The 20341-nt window shown below is 40.5% G+C and overlaps 1 protein-coding gene across 1 annotated transcript in view; it reads left to right on the plus strand.

Annotated features, from left to right (window-relative positions):
* The window catches only part of SAMD12 (sterile alpha motif domain containing 12), a gene marked incomplete at both ends in the record, with an annotated part of 173491 nt that extends 153935 nt beyond the window's left edge, over window positions 1–19556 (plus strand). The window contains 2 exons of the mRNA XM_084229758.1: window positions 18775–19003; window positions 19499–19556. Of these exons, the coding sequence (XP_084085884.1) occupies window positions 18775–19003; window positions 19499–19556 (287 nt within the window). The remainder of the gene's footprint in view (window positions 1–18774; window positions 19004–19498) is intronic.
* Between the last annotated feature and the right edge of the window lie 785 nt (window positions 19557–20341).

Raw genomic sequence — 20341 nt, forward strand, 5'->3', positions numbered from 1 at the left:
CTACTTTAATAAATGTAGAAATATAAGACTGCTTTCCTGTCCTACCTTCAACATTTTCCCCCCTGAATTCCCCTCCGAATTCATTTATCATTTTGTGATATATTTAATTTTAAGACTGTGAGGTATTTATTATAATCAAATTGTCCTATAAGAAATATTGGAACCACGCATATCAAGTGAGACTTGTGTATTTTTCTCTTTAAGGCTATTTTCGGGATAGAGGGAAATACTTAAATCTGGTTGAAGCCAACTTATGTATACTAGTTAAGCCACCATTCCCCAGCCTCCTGAAATCATTGGACCTTGTATTTATTCATGGAAAATATTTTTTGTGACTGACAAAAGAGAGAGAACCAAAAAGAAGTCAACAAGATTTTCCTTTTTATCTATTTGCACATCTGATATCCATCAATGTTTGTATTTATTAACGGGAAGTATCTTTTCCATTGAGACTGTCTTTATAGCCTTGGAATTTGATGGGTAACAATGAACATAATAAAATCTGTGAAGTCATTAATGGCAAAGACGGAAGAGCTTTAAAACTTGTTTTCCAGATTCTCAAATTTAGAACAATGTGGCTTAACTTTCTTTATCCTGCCCTTCCTCCCTCTCTGCCTCCCTCCTTTTTCTACTTTCTTTTGTTATTTCTGGTGTGACTTATATACTGCAAAGAATGCACATGTTAAATTTACAGCTCAGTACATTTTTACATATGTGCATATACCTCACTTTGCTCATGATGTAGAATGACATTTCTGTCATTCCAGCAGGGTCCCTAGTGCCTGCTCCCAGCTGATTTATCTTCAAACTGAGCCACAATTCTGATATCTACCACCATAGTATTGGATTTATTCATTTTTTAATTTTGTGTGTGTGTGTCTGGCTTTCTTCCCTCAGTATTTTTGCTCTGAAATTCATTGTGTTGTTGAGTATAACTGTGTTGTATAGTTTTTCATTGTTGAGCAATATTTCCTTATGTGATATCTCCTAGTTTCTCTAGTCCATTACTGAGGAATATTGGATGATTTCTCATTTGGGGCTATTTTGGATAAAGCTGCAATGAACATTCTTGCACATTTCTTTTAGTGGAAAGAAGGCTGCTCGCATGTGTTTACTGAACAGATATTCCAGAGTTTTCAAAAGTAGTTATTCCAGTTTGCACTTTAGCCAGCAGTTTATGATAGCTCAGATTCATCCTCATCCTTGTCAGCACTTGATATTGTCAGTTCTTTTAATTTTAGCCATTCTTGGAGAATTGTAAGGACAGTTCATTCTTGAACAAAAATCAAACAATTTTGAGATGAGTGAAAGAAAGTGCAGGTTTGGGCACTAATCTCACAGAATCTTATTTGAGTGCCGCAAGTAGAAAATAGTAAGGGATTTATTGAGCTGACATTTATCTCAATATAATTCCCAGATTACCTGCCTCAGCCTCATACAGTATGCTTTGTATGTGTACAGACTCTTAGCCACACCCTTGATTCACTTGATACACTGAGTTGAATTTTCATCCATAAAATCTGTATATATACCAAGCTCCCTTGAAAACTTTTATGGGGAATAAATGCTGTATATATCCCAATACATACACATATATTTGAATGACAGAAACCTCAAATGAAAACTAAGAAATGTCGAGTTAAATCTGTTTGTTACAGGGCAAGGTGAGGGGCATCCCAGAATCTCCAAACCTGCCCACTTCAAATAGGTTCTGCCATCTGCTGCAACAAGACAAAACTTTTTATAGTGCGTAAGACCTTTAATGGAAAGAAACTTTAACACAGTTAGTGTGCAATACAGAAAAAGGAAAGAATATGGTTCCAAATCAAGCACCCAAAGTTATCCATCCCCTCATGGGTAAATTGCCCAACCAAACAGGCTTGGCCCAAAGCAGGGCCACTGAGGCCCAAAAGGCTGCCACAATTCTAAGGTACCTCCTGGTGGGGACTCATAGAAAAGGGTCATAAATGGCCAGAAAAGTCTGGAAGGAAAAGAGCAATATCATAATCAAGATAATCATTGCCTTTGTTAACCACCCCAGGGGTCTCTCACCCACATCTGTTGCAACCAGTCCAAGACAAGAAGCAAGTGCAGCTTCTTCACATGTCTCTCTGCTCCATGTACCTCCTCCAGGTCTCCTGGCTCCTCATCGTTTTTCCTTCCTTCTCCATTTTCTCCTCCAGCTTCTCCTGTCCCTGCTGAGTTCCACTCTTTCTTGGTTGGGGCAGGGAATCTGGAACCTCCCCTTTTCCTGGGGACTACCCTGTTACATGTTGACTATAGATCCAGGCTAATAATTGAGGTATTTTTAATCAACAGCCTTAGAAAATCCAGCCAGCTTGATACCAGAGGTATAACATTGGGGTAATGATAATTCCAGAAAGAAAAGTAAGAGAGAATAAGGCCAAGGAAATATCTGCATTTTTTTCTCAGGAGGTCAAGAATATTTCAAAATTAGCACAGGCTCCAAATTCCAGATCCAGAAAGCCCAGAGAACAGGAAGCATAAATACCACAATTAGTTAACCAAAGAAACTAATCCTATCTCACCAAGACCTATTGTATTAGTGAAAATCAAATACAGTACTTCTCTTTTCTAAAGGTGGAAACATTTTTGTCATAAAGACAACTGTGGCCTTTCAAATTCAAGTTGCTATTTCTTCTTTATAATGAGATGACACTACTGCTTACCTATGTCCCCAGAGCCTCCCTACTTTGATTTCTTTCTCCTGGTACACTTTATCATACTAAGCCCTGTAGGGCTGTCCAATGACTGACTTTTAAGTTGACTCATTAAGGTCATTCTCTCCAAATAGTCACAACTTATTTTTAAAACTACATAGTGTTGTTTTTAATGAAATAATGACTGCTCCCTCCTGTGTGGCAGATGTTAAGTGTACAAGTATATCATCCCATTTAATCCTTATTCTCATGGCAATCTCATTAAATAAATATTACTACTATCCTCTTTTTGAAAAAAAAAATCAAAAAGTGAGAATAAAGACACTTAAGAGACTTCAGATTTATCAAGTGAACTAGTAAAACATTTAGAATTTAAACCCAGACAATCTTTTCTCCCCCACCACACCTCTCATCATGTTAAAGGTAGAATTGGAAAATAAAAATTATATATAGTTGATTGATGTTTTGATATGTGTATGTGTTGTGAGAAGAATATAATTCCTACTATTACCCATTCTGCTATACTATCTCTCAATTTAAAAAAAAACAGACACATACACGCAGAGATTAAGCATCATATATAATATTTATGAAAGAACAGCAGCCTATTCCACACTGCCATGGAGAATTATGCCCAATATGCTCAACAAGCCAGGACACATTTTATATCTTTACCTTTGTTTTCATTGGCAGTTGCAACAGGAACCTGGTTGAAATGAACAAATCCTCTTGAATTCTTAGAGTTCCTGTAAAGGAACTGACAAGCTGATGTGAAGATGCAGCGTCCCCCATACAGCAGGTGCTGGTTAGTGTGTGTGGAGAGACTCAATAAATCACCAGAGCAGATTTGTACCTTATTGCAAGTGCAGAGCATGTGGGTTGACTCTTGATGGGTATTTTGATAAGTTTCAGAGATTGTTCACCAGCAAGTTCTTTTTACCCCATTCCCCTGTGTATTTTGGCAGGCTTCTCTCTAAGTGGCTTGTAGCAACTAGTTATTGTGTCAGATTTTTTTTAATCTCTTTAAAAACAATAAAAGATGAAGACCATACCTTACAAAATACTTGCATTATCAAAGGTCATATGATAAAATCTGAAGATGCTTCAAGTTTTGGGATAATTCTGCTCTGATGATCTGATCTTTATAACCTCAGAGTCCCTTTCCTGTTTCACCTCCTTCCCCAACCTACACACCCAGGAGACTGTTTACTAATGATCATTGCTCTTTGCTAGAAGGAAAAGAAAGCAGGAGGTTTCTAAGGGTTAAGTTATTTTCCATGAAGATGAAAGGTTGGGGTTTTATACTGATAATATCCTTTAACCTTTGGCCCCTTGTCTTTTCAACTGCAACAGTTCCCTTATGGTTGTAATCCATGAGTGTTGTGTTCGTGCGCCTCTCAGACATGATTTGCTTCTCTAAAACTCAAAGTTATATCTCCTTGATGTTTCCGTGTTATTTCTCCATTTGTCTCTCTGCATCTTATATATTTCTTTCTGATATTTTGATCAACGAGGACTTGCCTTTGATTAAGAGCTCCTTATATGTGCTTTTTTAGTTTCTCCACCTTTTCAAAAGATTGGAGACACCTCAGGTGACCAGCATCTCTGGCACATTACAACTGGGTGTCACAGGCATGTACTTTCTTTGATAGATGAGTTAGTAAGACTTTTCCATGTCTAATTTCAGTGATTTTGTAGTACTGAATTATTTCTTTTTGTAGGCATATGATTTCCTTCTTTTCCTTGAACTTCCTGGTATTAGTAGGTTTTCATAATTAAATGTAGTGGCTGGTTTCGAATCTAATCTTGGAAGCATGTGTTTTTCTTTTTATCGAAAAACAAGGAATCGGAGCTTCATAAATCAGACTAGTGAGCTAAAAATATATTTTATAAAGAACAAATAAAGGAAATGTAAATCATGTTCAAGAAAGGCTTACTTTAATCTTAAAAGTTGAATTGAAAAATCATGTGGCTCTATCTTTGATGAAAAAATATTCTGAAAATAAAATCACAAGGTTAAATGTTAGAACACACTTAGTAGGTATCTACTTGTGTGTGTTGGTACATATGATGCCAGCAATTAATCTCATGACTTGATTCCTTTAAAATGACTTATATCTCTTCATGAGTTTTTAATGTTTTAGTATTTTAAATAAAGCCAAGAGCTGTAGTAACCCAATACAGAAAATATATAGAACGTAAGGCAAAAAGAAAACAGGAAAATGATTGCCTTTACTCTCAAAATTATTTTATTAGTAATTATTTTATTAATAAGATTATTTTATTACTATTGTTTTATTAATATTAATATTATTGATATTGTTGATATTAATATTATTTTATTAATGATTATTTTATTAATTTATTATTACTAACGTACCATTATTCATCATCCTTAGCAGTGTCTTGACCATGTGGGGTTTCCCCTTTCAGGGGTGCCCACTATCGCCCTCCCACCACTGAGCACTACAGCCCTGCACCATCATCCCTGTGGTTTCCTCTCTTTCCCTTTTTAAAAGAAATCTTATAAATTCAAAATGTTCCCTTGTGTCCAGTTTCCATAGCACTCTGTGACTACAGGAAGACTCGAGGTAAACACCCACTACAAAAACTTGTGTTCTTTTTGTTAGAAGCAAGATACAAAAATAATCTGGATGGTTTGAATTGGAATGTTGAGGCAAAGGAAAATGCAACCTAAACCAATAGAAATTTGATGTTCAGGTGGAGATTTAGAGCTCTTAGCCCAAACAAGTTTGTAAAGTCATTTCTAAGGATGGTATCATATAATTCTTCAGTTTAGGCACATTTTGAAGCTATTCTTCACTGTAACAGTGGAGTTGTAACATTTGACATCTTTATGTAGATGACTTAATTTAACCAATATAGCTTTCATTGAACTCAAGCTGGTTAATGTTATGATAGCAATCCATTTATCAGTTGTAAGATGTTTTTTCAGTCTCAGTTCTGTTTTAGTAGCTGATCAGTATTCATTGGAATCAGCCCTTCCTTTGACAGAGACTGTGTCCTAGCTGGTTAAGAGTATATGTTCTATACCCACAACATGGTGGGATGTGTGTTGGGTTACAGATTTTTGTAACTGAAGGCATGTAAGCTGCATATCCCATTAGTCTCCATTAGAAGGAAAACATTTTGGTTGTAAAAAGGAAGCTCATTTCAATTGCTGAGAAGATGCAACCTTCCAGGGGCAAAGGGTAAGCCCACATTTCCCTACGGCTTTGTTTGTGACTTTGACATACACACACACACACACACACACATGGATTTAAGAAACCCATTATACAAATTTACAAAATGAGGCATTAGTAAGTCTCACTTTGTTTTTGTTATTCTCTTGCCATAGTCACAGCTTTTTATAAGAAGTGTGCTCAAATTAATGTTCAATGTGGCATCCTGATTAAAAGTACAGTGTGTGAAATTTGGTGGTCACAGTTTGACCCAAGGTGTCAACTCATCCAGCTGGGAAGTATTTCCTGGGGGCCTTAGTCTCTCTGGGTTTCAGTTTTCTCCTCTGGAAAATGAGAGCAGTCTTCATGCCTACCTATGAGAAACCCAGTGAGCTCATCCATGGCAAGCATTTATCATAGTGCCTAGTATATAACCAGTCCTCAACAAAATAGCTTAGACAGAGATATTTATGTGTATATAAAATATGTGTATGTGTATGCATATATACATATGTATTTGTGATTTACATATTTTTACATAGTACTCAAGTATATAGTATACTATAATTACACAGTGTTCAGTGTTTTATGGAAAATGAGACACAAAATCAATAGATGATGTACACATAGAATTTGCAGCAGCAGATTTATCTTATAATTATGTATTGCAGAAGTCACTATTAAAATTCATTTTCATTCCCCACACACACCTACTTACTGTGGAGGTAGGTGACCCAGAAGCATGCTGGAGTTACGGTCAAGCCACCTGGGCTGTTTTCAAACCACCAAGACAATAGGTAAAGTGTATGCCAGAGTCAGCCAGTCACCCTTTGCCCAGAGAAATTGGGTCAGAGTTTGGGTTCCCCAGAAAGCAAAAGCAGAGAAGGCAATCTGGATGTTGGAAGTTTATTGGGTGGTGTCCTCATGTTCAACACCTGTAGGGGAAATTGGGCAGGATAGAGTGGAGGGAGATTCACTCGTGACAAACCGTGGACTCATCGCTGCTTGGGAGCTAGGATTCACCTGTGGATCTAAGCTGGAACCTCTGTACCTGGGGTCTGGATCCCCATGCCTTCTCCCACATCCCCAGCCAGCAGTCACTGGATGCCAGCTGTTCTCAGAAAGGGGGCCATGTGTGACCTTGGGAAATGTGAACCTTTTAATCCTGGGCATTTCCCAAAATGGCCAACAGTTGAGAGACTTTGGCAGGCAACACTCCCTCAAAGCATCTGGGGACTGCTTTAGCCTTGGGGGTCTAAATCCCACAACACAAAGTCTATACCAATTGTTAGAATTTTTGGAAAGTGATGTGGCATAAGTTATGTGGTTTTTACTTTTTACTGGTCTTTCTCTGTTTTTTTTTTCTTCTCTCCCACCCTTCCAAGAACCATTTATTGATGGCTGATGACATAAAGATTCTAACAAAAACTAGAAATGTTAAAATAAATAGTCGCTTCCTTTTCAAAGACTCCCTTATGTAGAGAAAGTTCAGGCAAAGAATGCTTAGAGAAAATGAGCTTTGCAGTTAGAAAAATAATAATTCAGAATTCTATGTGTCTTGCTCTCTATGTGATCATTCAAATTCTCAATTTTCTCCTTCCCCCTTTTTAAATGGGAATAATAGATCAGTAACTGAGCCCCAGATATAACACAAGATGGACTGTGATGAGCGCCAGCTAAACAGCAAACTACAGTTCAAAGAGAAGCTGGCCCAGCACTGCTGTCAACCAAATGCCTACGTTTGCAACAACTGCATATGGGGACCATGTTGGTGACCCAGAAAAGTCCCTTGGCACCATTGCTGAGTTCAGTTCACCTGGTTGCATTTTAAAACATCTCTCTGATGAAAATTAAATAAAGTGGGAGTAATAATTGAACCTATCCAGAGACTGGTGCTGAAGCATAAAAGAATCAGAAATTGTTCAGTTATGTTCAGTCCATCATAATTCTCCAATTAATTGTTGATGATTTTTTTTGTTGATAATAATAGTGACAATATCAGAGATTTACGGATGCTTTCCCATGTACCTTCTTTACAATTGTTGGGTCAAACAAAAGATGTCTAAGCTAGAAGAAAAGCTCAGTAATCGAGTGACCTAGATGTGCTGGACTCTTCATCATTCACACCATCTGCACACTCAGGAGCCCCTAAGATCTCACATTGCAGAGTCTGTTCTTGTGACCCCACTTTACTGGGCTTCTCCGCATTTACCTCCTCTCGATCTTGACTCCATGGACATATCCTTAACAATCATAGTGCCATCTGTCTGTGCTCTCAGGGCCATCGGTGCCCCCTTTTCCTGTGTTGCCAGTCTTTGGGACAGATCTAACTCCACAGCATGAGCCACCTCTTCTAACTTTGTTCCTCCTACACCTTCCTCCTATTCTAGCACTATAATCTCTGAGATGAGACATTCAAGAGGATGAAGTGTCATCCATCTGTGTGTTGAGTCTGACAATCAGTAGCACCTTTGCTAGACTGTCCTACGAGGTTGTTACAAGCCTGTGTGTCATTTTGCCAAGTCAGGATATTGACAACACAGACAAGGTATGGCCAGTCGATTCAAAGGTACCTAAAAAGGCAACATGGGATGGACTGTTACCTTAGGATATGCCACATTCTCTAATTTGGTTTCCCTTAACTAAGTTCATCTTGAAACTGTCTAAATGCTGCTTGTAAGCACTATCCTGGATGCTGGCCATATGTAAAGAAGAAGATGTACCTTTGCTTTAAGGGCTTTAGTTTATTTATTTATTTATTTATTTTTATAAATTTTATTGTTATATTCCCCATACAATTGCAGCCCCCCCATTCTGACCCCAATCCCTCCCCTCCCGCCCCCGCCCCCCTAAAAGTGTCTCTGGTTCATAGTTTTTTGTTGATTTTGATTTTCACTTTCTTATAGTTATTCATTTTCCTGGTCCCTTATTTAAGTTTTCTAGATTCCTGCTATGAGTGAGACCATGCGGTATTTTTCTTTTTCTTTTTGGCTTATTTCGCTGAGCATGATCCCTTCCCGCGCCATCCATGTTGCTGCAAATTGCATGTGTTTATCTTTTTTGAATGCTGAGTAATATTCCATGGTATATATGTACCACATCTTCTTGATCCAGTCATCTATTTTTGGGCATTTGGGTTGTTTCCAAAGCTTAGCTATTGTAAACAGTGCTGCTATAAACATAGGGGTGCAGGTGCTCTTTGGAATGGATGTTTCTGTGTCCTTTGGGTAAATCCCTAGGAGTGGAATTGCTGGATCATATGGAAGCTCTATGTTTAGTAGGTCCAGAAATCTCCACACAGCTTTCCACAGTGGTTGGACCAGTTTGCACTCCCACCAATAAGGGCTTTAGTTTAAATAGGGAAATAGACTTGCTACGAAAGCATGAACCCTTTTTAAACCTTGAAGCCTCCTCAGAAGAGAAGAGAGGAAGAGCCTTAGAAGTAGGCGTGTTGGAGGGTTCCTTCAAATTTGTGTCACTTATCAAAGGGAAATTTTAGTCACCCCTCATTACTCTTTTATTCACAAGGTTTCTTAAGTCAAATCGCACCTGAAATTGCAGGGACATAGGCTTTGAGCTATTTCAAGATCAAATGTGTGGACTTTTTCACGTGTAGAAAGGAGCTAGAATCCCTGTTCTGCTCCTTGTGTGCTTTGTTACTTTATCACCATGAACATCAACTTGTTCTTCTTTAAAATGGAAACGAGATTACTTTCCAGGTGATTTGTGAATTAAATGCAACAGTGGTCATGGGAAGAAGTCTCACACAGGAGGTGCTTTTAGCAAAAGGATGTGTGTGTGTGTGTGTGTGTGTGTGCCCCCGTCTGTCCATCCCACCTGAGTCCCATGAACCTCTCATGCTGAGCATTAGTTTGTCTCTTGAATGAACAAGAGTTTGAGAATCACTGGTTGAAAGCCAACATCTAGGTTAGTGGTTCTCAACGAGGTGACTTTGCCTTCCCATGGACATTTAGCAAAAATCTGGAGACATTTTTGATTGATATCACTGGGGGAGGCTGACTACTGGCATCTGGATGGTAGAGGCCAGCAGTGCTACAAAACTACAATGCACAGGACAGCATTAGCCAGCCTCAAGTGTCAGTAGTGCCAAAATCGATGACGTTAAATAGATAATTTCCATGGTACTTACATATCATGTTAATGACTTCTGAAATTTGGTGTGTAATAAATAGGATTTTGTTTTCCTTTCTGCCCATCCCTCCTGAGAAAAATTTGCACCATCATCACCAGGACACCATCCTTTCATGAGTGAGCTCCCCCATAGTGTCTTGTGTGAGCCCCCTTAACTTATTTTAGGTCTGTGTCCTAATCGTGGCAACTACTTCCTATTCTCTTTGGGTGTGTGAGGACTTAGTCAACACCAACTGGGAGACAGATGTCATATCAACCCCAGTTTATAAGTAAGTTGAAGCCTGGAGCCATGAATTGCCCCAACAGTATCCACATAGCCAGTGCTGGTTAATCCAGCCCTGACTTTCACTCCAAGCCCAAGACTTCTTTCTTTTCACCAAAACTCCCCTAATGCCCCCATAGTCCTCAAGGCCATGACTTCAGTTTCATCACATCATTGCTGTCAGGCAGGTGAATGCTTGCTGCTCTTGCATCTCCAAGGACTGTTTCAGCTCCCCGATGGCAGAAGCTGTTTCCATCTCTGCATACTGAATAGATCTGGAGCTAGGACAATACTCTTCATCAATGTTTCTGCTAAAGAAACCCCTAATACTATAAAAGTTAAACATTTAAAAGTTTTAGGGGACACAAATCCCTTGGTATGAGGAAGAGAAGTCGAAGTAGCTATAAAACTGTTTTTTGATGTTCCTTTGGCCATGGGTCGCCAGTGCAAGTTAATTCTTGCGTGACGCTGCAAGCCTGTGGCTGTGTCTTAGGGCAGGGATGCTGGGCGTGTTTGCTACTCTGGCCATAACTAGAACAGAGAGAGGGAGGAGGCTTGTCAATAAGCATCTCACATGCGCCTTGGTAATTAATTTTAAAAGATGCCTAATGCATGGTGGATTGCTCACCTGGTGACACTCGATTAACAAAGAATCCCAAAACAATGCATACAAATGCTGACAAATAAAAGTAAATGTACCAAGAGGTTTTGTCTACCTATCAAAACCAGAAAAGACCTTGAAGGCTGTTTATGATATCATAAATCTTCAGTGATAGTCTCTGTTATGTTGGTACTAGACTTCTTTGCTTGAAAAATCTGCTCTGAGGTACAAAGGAAGTAATTACTAAGTCTTCCCAGGGACAAAAACAGAATCCCCAAACAAAATGTTTTAAGGTTTTTTTAAATTAATTTTTGGCAGGGAGTTGGTAACTATGTACTACCAACAACATAGAGGAATTTAACCTTTAATTTGCTGCTTGCAAGCTGTGTATTCTTCTTAGAGGACTGAAAAATAGTTCCGGGCCACATTTTCACTCTGTTTGAAAAGCAACTGTTATATAATTTCTTTTTTAAATAATTTTTTAAAGATTTATTTATTCAAACAAGAACTGGGGGACAGGCCAGAGGTGTGGGGAGTGAGAGGCTCCACCAGAGACAGAGTGGGGAACAGAACAGGCAGACTGAGTGATACACACTGCTGAGGGGAGCAGCTGGTGAGTCAGGAGAGGTCTGCTGCACCATGTGAGTCAGCTTCCTGGCCGGGGATCGAACTCATGCTGCAGTAGTTGCGGACAACTTCATAGGTTGCATCTTAACCCCTTGAGCCGCCAGGGAGCCCTAATATAATTTCTTTCAGAATTTCTATTTCAGGTGGGAATCACCATTATTCTACTTCTCTCCTATTAATATCTTCAGCACCTGAATGTAGTCAACCAAATATTTAGATTGTCTAAAACAGTTTTTACCCAAGACTGGAAAAAAAATCTAAACATAGTTCCTACCAGTATGGCAAACTACCTACAGGAACTGCAGTGCTGGTACCCATTCACCCTTTGTTCCTTTGTTCAGAGAAGGACCTTCAGTTAACTGCTAATCTTTCTAAATGTAGCCTAGTAAGTACAGCATGACTGGATTGTGCTCAGAGGTAGAAATGAGAGGAGACTTAATCTTGGAAGGTTTTGTGCACATTCTTGCCAGGAAATGAAGCAACAGGTTGGCCAACCTTGAAGTCCTTGTGTTGGTGATTCCCAGGCACATTTCAGAAATCAGTCACTGGACTGGGGGTTACTTAAAAGATGGATTTGCATTGCACATCTAGGTTATAGAAAACAGCTGACAAGTTCAGGCTAGTCTTCCCAACTACCCTTGGTCTAGGTTGGCTATTTAGAATATACTGGAAAGAATGGAAATACAGACCTGGAGTCCATCCCTAAAGTCAGGTGAAACCCCAAAGCAAGGTTGTCTGAGTCCCTTTCTGTTGGGAGTGGGAATGACTTAGGGAGGGAGGGTGAAAAGGCAGATGTTGAAAGTGCAACTTGTGAGTCAACCATGACCCACAGACATGGTTCTAGTAATATAAGAGCAAGTGGGCAGACTTTAAATGGGAGATTCATAAAACTTCTGCATTTTCAATTGTTCTTAACTTCTAAATAGAAGCAGCAACACATGGCCTGTGTATTCTAGCACCAAAAAAAAGGGTTGGAATGTCTCATTTTCAAAAACTAAACTCTGCAGCCTGCCCTGTCCCAGGCATCCCCACCGTGGTGCCCTTCACTTTCTGTATTATCCTCACAGTGTCTGCAGCAATGATGTCTGGTGCAGTTGGAGAGGAGCTCGCATCAAATACAGTGTGCCGTCAAATTTAAGTGAATTCCAAATAATTTGTAAGAAATTAAACTACTAAAATTTGCAAATGATTAACTTTTGTAAACACATTACTGTAGATTCATATTATTTGTACTTCCCTACACCATGATGGGTTTTCTTGAAATGGAGATACACTCAGCATCTCAACCGAGAATTGCCCATAAGCTTGGCTCAAACGGTACAAATGAGCCCATCTTAGTGACTGACATCACTGAGAAGCTGGGGGGGATCTGATTTCAGACAAAACTCTATCCAGGAAATCAAATAAAGTTATCTTTCCTTTCTCCCCCTTCTTGCCCCCCCCACCACACCCCCTTTTCTCTTTGTTTCTCAGCTCTGCTTTCTCCTCCAAATTGTCTCCTTATGGCGGCAAAGTCAGCCCCTGACAGCAAGTCTGGGCTTACACTGTGCCTTGGGACATGACATAAGAATGAATGAGAACTTCCCTCTTAGAAACTATCTTTAGTTAATGCTCCTATTGAGTCTGGGTCCAGCCCCGTGTTTGGAATCATCAAAGCCCTGGTCTCATGAAACTGACAGTGTTAGGGGAGGCGGGAGGGAATGAGAACATTTGAAAATAGACATAAGCAAGAAAATTATAGGGCACTTGAAGAGTGAAAGCCACAAGGGCATTTCTCTCTACATATCTAAAGCCCCACCAGGTGGAGTCAGGGGTGCAGCTCCCAAAAGACAAAAAACATTCTTTGGCCACCAATGGAAAGGGGTGCACTGTAGGCAAAAATGAGGTCTTCATAGAAGTTGTACATAGGGGAGGATTTTACAACTGTGAACATATTCTGTTGTGTCTCATGTGCTGCTTTGGTCAGCAGAGAAAGAAAGAAAAGAGCAAGGCTGGCTTACCTGTAAGATAGACTGCACGAAATGACCCATAATACCTTACATTAAGTGCCCCCTGCCTCAGGCTTCATGGTCAGTGGCTGCAGGTTTCTTCAAGTTCCCTAAATATACCATTGGGGTCTTCTATTTGTCTTAGCCTGTGCTGTTCCCTGTGTCTTGAATGTCCTTCCCTCCCCTCTTACCTTCTTGACTTTTGGCTTTTGTTCAAGGACCCAGCTTTGTTAGGTGTCTGTAAAGGGCAGGAATGGACCACTGTGCAGGTTTTCTGATCCCATGCAGACCAGGTAAAGGAGGAGTCAGAGTCCTCAGTGGTTTTTTGCAGGTCTTTTATTGGGGTTCACCGGGCATATGGCAGGCAGGGGTGCTGGCTGGGAGGTTGGCAGGCCTCCCAGCCCCCAGCAAGTCTTCACTCTATCTGGGCTCTCTGGCATTCGTTCTGCTGCTTGTCGGCTTCTCTTTCGGCTGCTACTGCTGTTGGCGTCCCCGTGATGCCGCCCTTAAAAGCACAGTCTCAGCCCAGGTGAATCCCATCTACCCGTGCCCACACCCTACTCCAGGCGCCCGCCATCAGGCATGCATTCAGGACAAGGATCCATAATCTATCCTGATGGTGGGAGGGCAGAAAAGCCTGACATTTTTCCTTACCCTACAGTGTCTCTCCTCTGGACTCTCACGGAACCTGTGTTTTGCCTCCAGCAGGGAAATTATCTTATTTTTCTCTTCCTAGTTCCTAGTCATGTGCTCTGTTCAGTCCATGGTACAGACTCAGACATCCTGTGACAGCTGCTCTCAGAGACCTTCCATGCCCGCCGTTCTCCACTGCAGCAAGACTCAGATTAAAGGCCATCATGGCCTGTGCTTTAGGAAGTCTTGCTAGTGTTCAACTGCTTGCCTTCAAGTTCTCGGTGATGGTGTCCTTCCCCTGACCTTCAGCCTCACTCACCTACGGGTTGGTGCTCCCTATCAAGAGTTGCAGAAGTGGCCTTGGGGGAAACCTAAGATATGTCTAAAGAATCCCTGAGTGGCAGTTTAGGGAGGTGGTTATTAGGGCATGGCCTGTCAGCATATTGTTTCTCAGATCTGCAGCTTATTGTGACTGACCTTCAGCTGTGTTTGGTAGCTCTTAACTGATTATAGATAATAATGGGACCTTCAGAGAATGTTGAAAATGAGCTCATCCATGTAAAGTTCTTAGGTCAGTGTTTAACATTTAGTAACTGCTCAATATACGTTTGCTAAATTGTCATCCTTGTGATGATGATGATGATGTTGGGGTGGGGTGGAAGGAGGAGGGGTCCTCAGCCAAGAACTGTACTACCCAGATTGAATCATTGTGATGGTTGCATTTTGCAAAGGGCATGTGTGCAACTACTGCGTCATGTTATCTCAGAGCTATTCTATGAATTGTGCTATTTTCATACCCATTGTAGAGATGAGGGTATTAATACTCAGATGTGCTTTTGTGAGAATGTATACCTGTTTCTCAGTAATGATCTTACCTGTTATTTCAACGAATCCCATGCTTTTGTGCTTACACTTTATCTGATCCTTCCAGAAATTCTGATTTTGGAGTGATGGTGAGTTTGGGGGAATTGCAGGCTCATAGTGGAGTGCTACGGTTGTATGCTCAGACCTGTCATGCTGGTGCTTGGGTGACAGGAGGGGGTTAGATAGAGTCAGGGATATACACCTGGTGCATGAGGCAGATTTTTACCTGAGAGCAGGTTTGGAACTAACCCAGTGCACAAATGGCCCTTTGTTGGGGAACTGTATAGTGACTTCTTTTTTGATGTGAACAATGATTGCTTCTCACTTCCTGGATACCTGTTTCAAAAGCATCACCACGCTTATTTAGATACTATTTTATGGTCAACAGGAGGTGGTAAAATAGAAGACTGAAAGGACATTTGCTCTTGGAAATGATCTAATTACTGCAGAGGGTTTTCAGAACCACAAATCTTGGGGGAGCTGTAGAAACCAAGGATGATAGTGAACCAAATTTTGTCCATAACATCCTCATTGTGCAGATCTTGATCTTTCCTAGAAGTTGTTTGATCAAGAAGTTCTTCTGTACAATCTGCCCTTAATCTTTGTCATCTAAGCCTTTTATTATCCTCCAAAGATACAGCACAACTAAACGCCAGAAGAGTCAGGAAAAGCTCTCATGTTTTAAACACTTAATTTCTCAGTTTTTCCTTCTACAAAATGGAAATATCACAATATCTAAATCTAAATAGCTCAGGATTTGGCTAAAACTGTTTAATCATCTGAGGTTAAAGGGAACCTTTGATTAGATTGGACCCATCTGAGTGTTTAACATGAAAAGAGTTTATAGAATCAATTGTGTATAACACATGGTCCAAAAGACACAGAGTTGTGTGACTTGGATGTTCAGGCCTGATCCTATTACTCCACCCAAGTAGGAGATAACCTTCTGGCAGGGCTTATGTGCCCACACTTTAACAGTCAGACACATTGATGGAAAAGCGGAGGCTAGAAGTCTCCAGGGAGCCATTAAACAAGGAACTCAAGCCATGTGGCTTGAAGCAAAACCCCAGCTGACCATCAGTGTTGTGCTGGGCTGACCAGCCCGCCAACCAGCCCGCCACCTGCCCGGGACCAAGCCCCCAGGTGTTTTACCGACACGTCAGCAGTTTTGACTGACTGTCACAATTTCTGAAACTGCAGCCAAAATAATGGGGAGCAGAAAGGAGAGAAGGGGGCCCGCATTTTGGTGTAGGGAGTGTTTTAAATCATCTGAACCTCAGGGAAATTTTTATGCAGTATTGTAAGTTGAGGCCATGTATAAAGAGCTATAGGTCTGTCATTTGGGGCCAATTCTCCCCGTAAAGGATATCTGTGCCCCTCCCCTCCATGGGATAAAGCTACAGGACAAGGGCCTGACAGTGAATGGAACCTTTGACGTCATGGCTGTCCTGGAAACCTGGGCCTCAGGCTTGCCACTCCTTAACCCTTGCAGAATGTCACCGCTCAGGAATTGGTAAAGATACTTGAATGCAAATCTAAAATCATTCATTGATTTGACTTCCTGAAAACTTGTAAGTTCTGCTCACAAGCCAGTTGCTGCAGTAACAAATTACCACAAACTTAGAAGTTGAAAACCACCCAAGTTTATTTTATTATTTTGTACAGCTGTGGAGATCAGAATTCCAAATGAGTCAGATGGGGCTAAGATCAAGATGTTAGAGCCGCATTCCTTCTGCAATTAGAATTGCTTCCTTGTCTTTTCCAGGTTCTAAAAGCCTGAATTCCTTGGCTCATGGCCATATTACTCCAACTTCTGTTTCTATTGTCTCATCTTCTATCTGTCTCTCTTGTCTCCCTCTATTCACTAATAAGGAACCTTTGATTAGATTGAACCCGTCTGATAATGCCAGGTAATATCTCATGTCAAGATCCTTAACTTGATCACATTTGCACGGTTCCTTTTGTCATGTAAGGTAGCGAATCCTCTGATTCCAGAGATGAGGACTTGTACATCAAGGGGGGAATGGAGGGCATTATTCTGCCTATTATAGAAGATGAATAGAACTCAGTGAGTCTGCATTTTTCCTTCCCTTTCTTTCTCATGACACCATGACCTGACTGGTGTTTGCCAAGACTGAGCTGCAGCTATCTGGAATTCCCCTTCGCCTCCTCCTACCTCTCCTTCTCTTCCAGATGCAAATTGTACTGAAGCTCAAGACCACCACCACAAACATCACGCACCCCCTTTTTACGGTCCAGGCACTGATCCAAAGCCAAGTCTGTGTTGGTAAAATGCTCATCAGTGCTGCCCATCAAGTCCTTTCTTCCCACTGTCTTCCTGGCACATGGTCAAGTGCAGTCCACCTATGGTGCCTTTGCAAGATTCTTGTGATTTAGTTTCAGCCAATGATTTATAAAGGATTTATAAATAGATGGCATGAGTCCTTCTAGCATCTTCTCTTATCCCTCTGCTACCACGTTCAGCAATATTCAAGATGGAGGTATTTGTAGTTAACAAGTAGAATAAGGAGATAAACCTTGTAGCCATTGATATTTTAGCCAGTGTTTGTTACTACAGCATGTAACTGGATTTTTCCTGACAGAGCAACAAAGGGAGGTCAAGGGCAAGGGAAGAACAGCACAGATTGTTACCAGCTGGTCCTCTCCACTCACCTGTTTCTTTTCCTCTGATGAAAATGCCCCTTAAACTTACCTTCTGATTGTTGGGTTTCTTTTCTAAGAAAGTAGAGCCTTTATTTACTGAAGTGTATGTGATAATGTACTCAAATTCTTACCTTTGATCATACATAGTTGTCTGTATTCTCTATCCATTGAAAGAGGAGAGACCTCCAGGTCTGCTAATAGGAATATGGGAGGAATACAAGGGAGTGTTGGGGGCAATGGTCAGGCTCTTTATTTCTTATGCTAAGTTCCAAAAGAGCTTTTGCTATTCCATCTCAATGAAAATTTGCACTGAAACATGAGAATTGGAGAATCTGATAAAAACCACTGTAGCAAGGGAATCATGCAGACCTTCTGGGGAAGGAAACGGGCCTCTTTCCAAGGAAGCTGCGCCTGGCTGCCCATGGCTCAGTGTGTCTGCACATTACAGACACGGACACCCCAAGGCTCCAAGTTTTGCAATATTTAGATGCCCTCATTCACCCTCCTCTCTCCCCCTCATCCCTGCTGGAGCTGGAGCCCTTGGGATTGTGATTAAGGCACAGCCCCCACTCTTTGGAGATGGAACTCTAGCCAGACCAAGGGTGCGGCAGGGGAGTTGGATGCATGCGCATTAAAACTGAAACTTTAAATGCAGTTTTCGCAGACATGTTATTGTAACCCGGGGTAAGCGTTCCTGGAGTTTCTTTATTAACCAAAGTGAGAGCCTGCAGTCTGGCAGCTGTTGTCAGTGGCATGAGCTCCTCTGGGCCAGCCTCAGAACCCATCACCCCAAGACAAGCAGTGTTTCTATGGAAACCTGCAATCTGTGACCCAAATACCCAGGTTAACATTTTGTGATTTTATCTAACTCTATGTGTGGATCAGTTGGGGATTGCTAATAGTAGATTTTTTTAAAGTGGGGTTCATTTTAAAATTCATAGATTTCTTCATCCAGATTATCCATTCCTGTCAACAAGAATAAGAGAAAACTCTCTATTCTGAGCATCTGTGTTTAGATGGAAACTTCCTTTATGGCAGGATTAGCCAAGACTGAGATGGAAATACTTCTCCAGTCATTGTTCATTTGCTTTTCTTTTTATGTCTTGAAACCCTGCAGGGCGAGCCCTGCTGAGACTTACTGACAAAAAGCTTGAGAGAATGGGGATCGCACAGGAGAACCTCCGGCAGCACATCTTACAACAGGTGCTCCAGCTGAAGGTGCGAGAAGAAGTCAGAAACCTACAGTTACTCACACAAGGTACCCTGCTGTTTGCTGGGGTGGACGGAAGGGGAAGCGGGAGGAAAGAAAACCTTATCGTCATGACAATGGGGAACTGGGGCAAACTGTTAGTCTTTCTTGGCACACTTTCCTTAGTTAAAAAAAAAGGTATACAGATTTACAGGCCACTATCATTACGAAACTTCTCATTGTGAAGATTACTAGAAGGGAGGAAGCACAAATATGTAATGGATGAACAAACAGAAATTTCAAAATTAACTTTAAGGTCATCACCTACTGTTACAGAGATGTTGCGCACTATACAACCCTGGGGAGTACCGCTCACATAGGTCAGGATACAATTGCACCCCCTAGAGTTGCACAGTGTACAGTCTGCACAACTGTACAGTGCACACCCACGCTACTTCACTATCTCTGTGTGACCACTAGTTCTGAGGGGGCTTGGGAATTTGAGTATTTGAATGATTGCATGCTTCATAAGATCAATGAATTAAATAGGGATTTTCTTTTGTTTTACTATATTTTTCACTAACCAATGAGGGGAAAAAAAAAACATTTTAGATGTCTGTTTTTGTCTATATATGTATGTATTCTCCCTCAGTTGTGAGAACCTCATTAGGCGCCTTGAAAGTAGAACCATTTTTAAGGTTAGACTGTAGAAATTTAACACTGGAATATCAAGACAATATAGTTCTAGTTAGGAATCATTAATAGCCTCAAAACATTGATTGCATTTAAGGACTCCATAACTGGACATAGCAGACTAAAGCTGGAATTTGAAGAAATTCTTAAGTTGAATTAAATGTAACTCATATGATTGTGTTGCTATCACCTTCCATTGCTATAATGGTTTATTTATTTTGTTTGAATGTTCATTGTACATTGTTTTAAATGAAAGATTGATGAGATATGTATTTTTGAGAGCCTTGGATACTGTAATTGCATGCATGCTGAGATGGGAGAAATCTGTGTCAGTCAAGCTTCATGTTATTGGATTTAGATTAAGCCAGTAAAAGTAGTCCATTTACCTAGAGAAGGTAATGTGCATCCTGAAAGATGATGGATCTGGAAGGGCAAATATAGACCTTGAGTGATAGGGAAATAGTACAGTTTATTTGATATGCATTATTTGCATTTTGTCTCCAGAGATTTCAATGGTAAATTTAGAGGCATGGGCATACCGACTGATTTATATTTGAATCTGGCATTCTGGTACATTTTTAAGTTTCTTTTGAGAAGCAAATAAAGATTCAAAGATTTATCACAGGAAAGTTCATGTCAGTAGTATTCAGAAAACTGAATAATTAGAAACAACCTAGAGATCCCACAGTTTGGAAAGAAATAATTCTGCTTTAATTCGTGAAATATAGGAGAGTGCAGTCATTAAAATCACATCTTCAAAAAACATATGACAACATGTGAAATTACTCAGGAAGTAATAGGA

Source organism: Talpa europaea (assembly GCF_964194135.1).
Source record: "Talpa europaea genome assembly, chromosome: 3".
Lineage (NCBI taxonomy): Eukaryota > Metazoa > Chordata > Mammalia > Eulipotyphla > Talpidae > Talpa > Talpa europaea.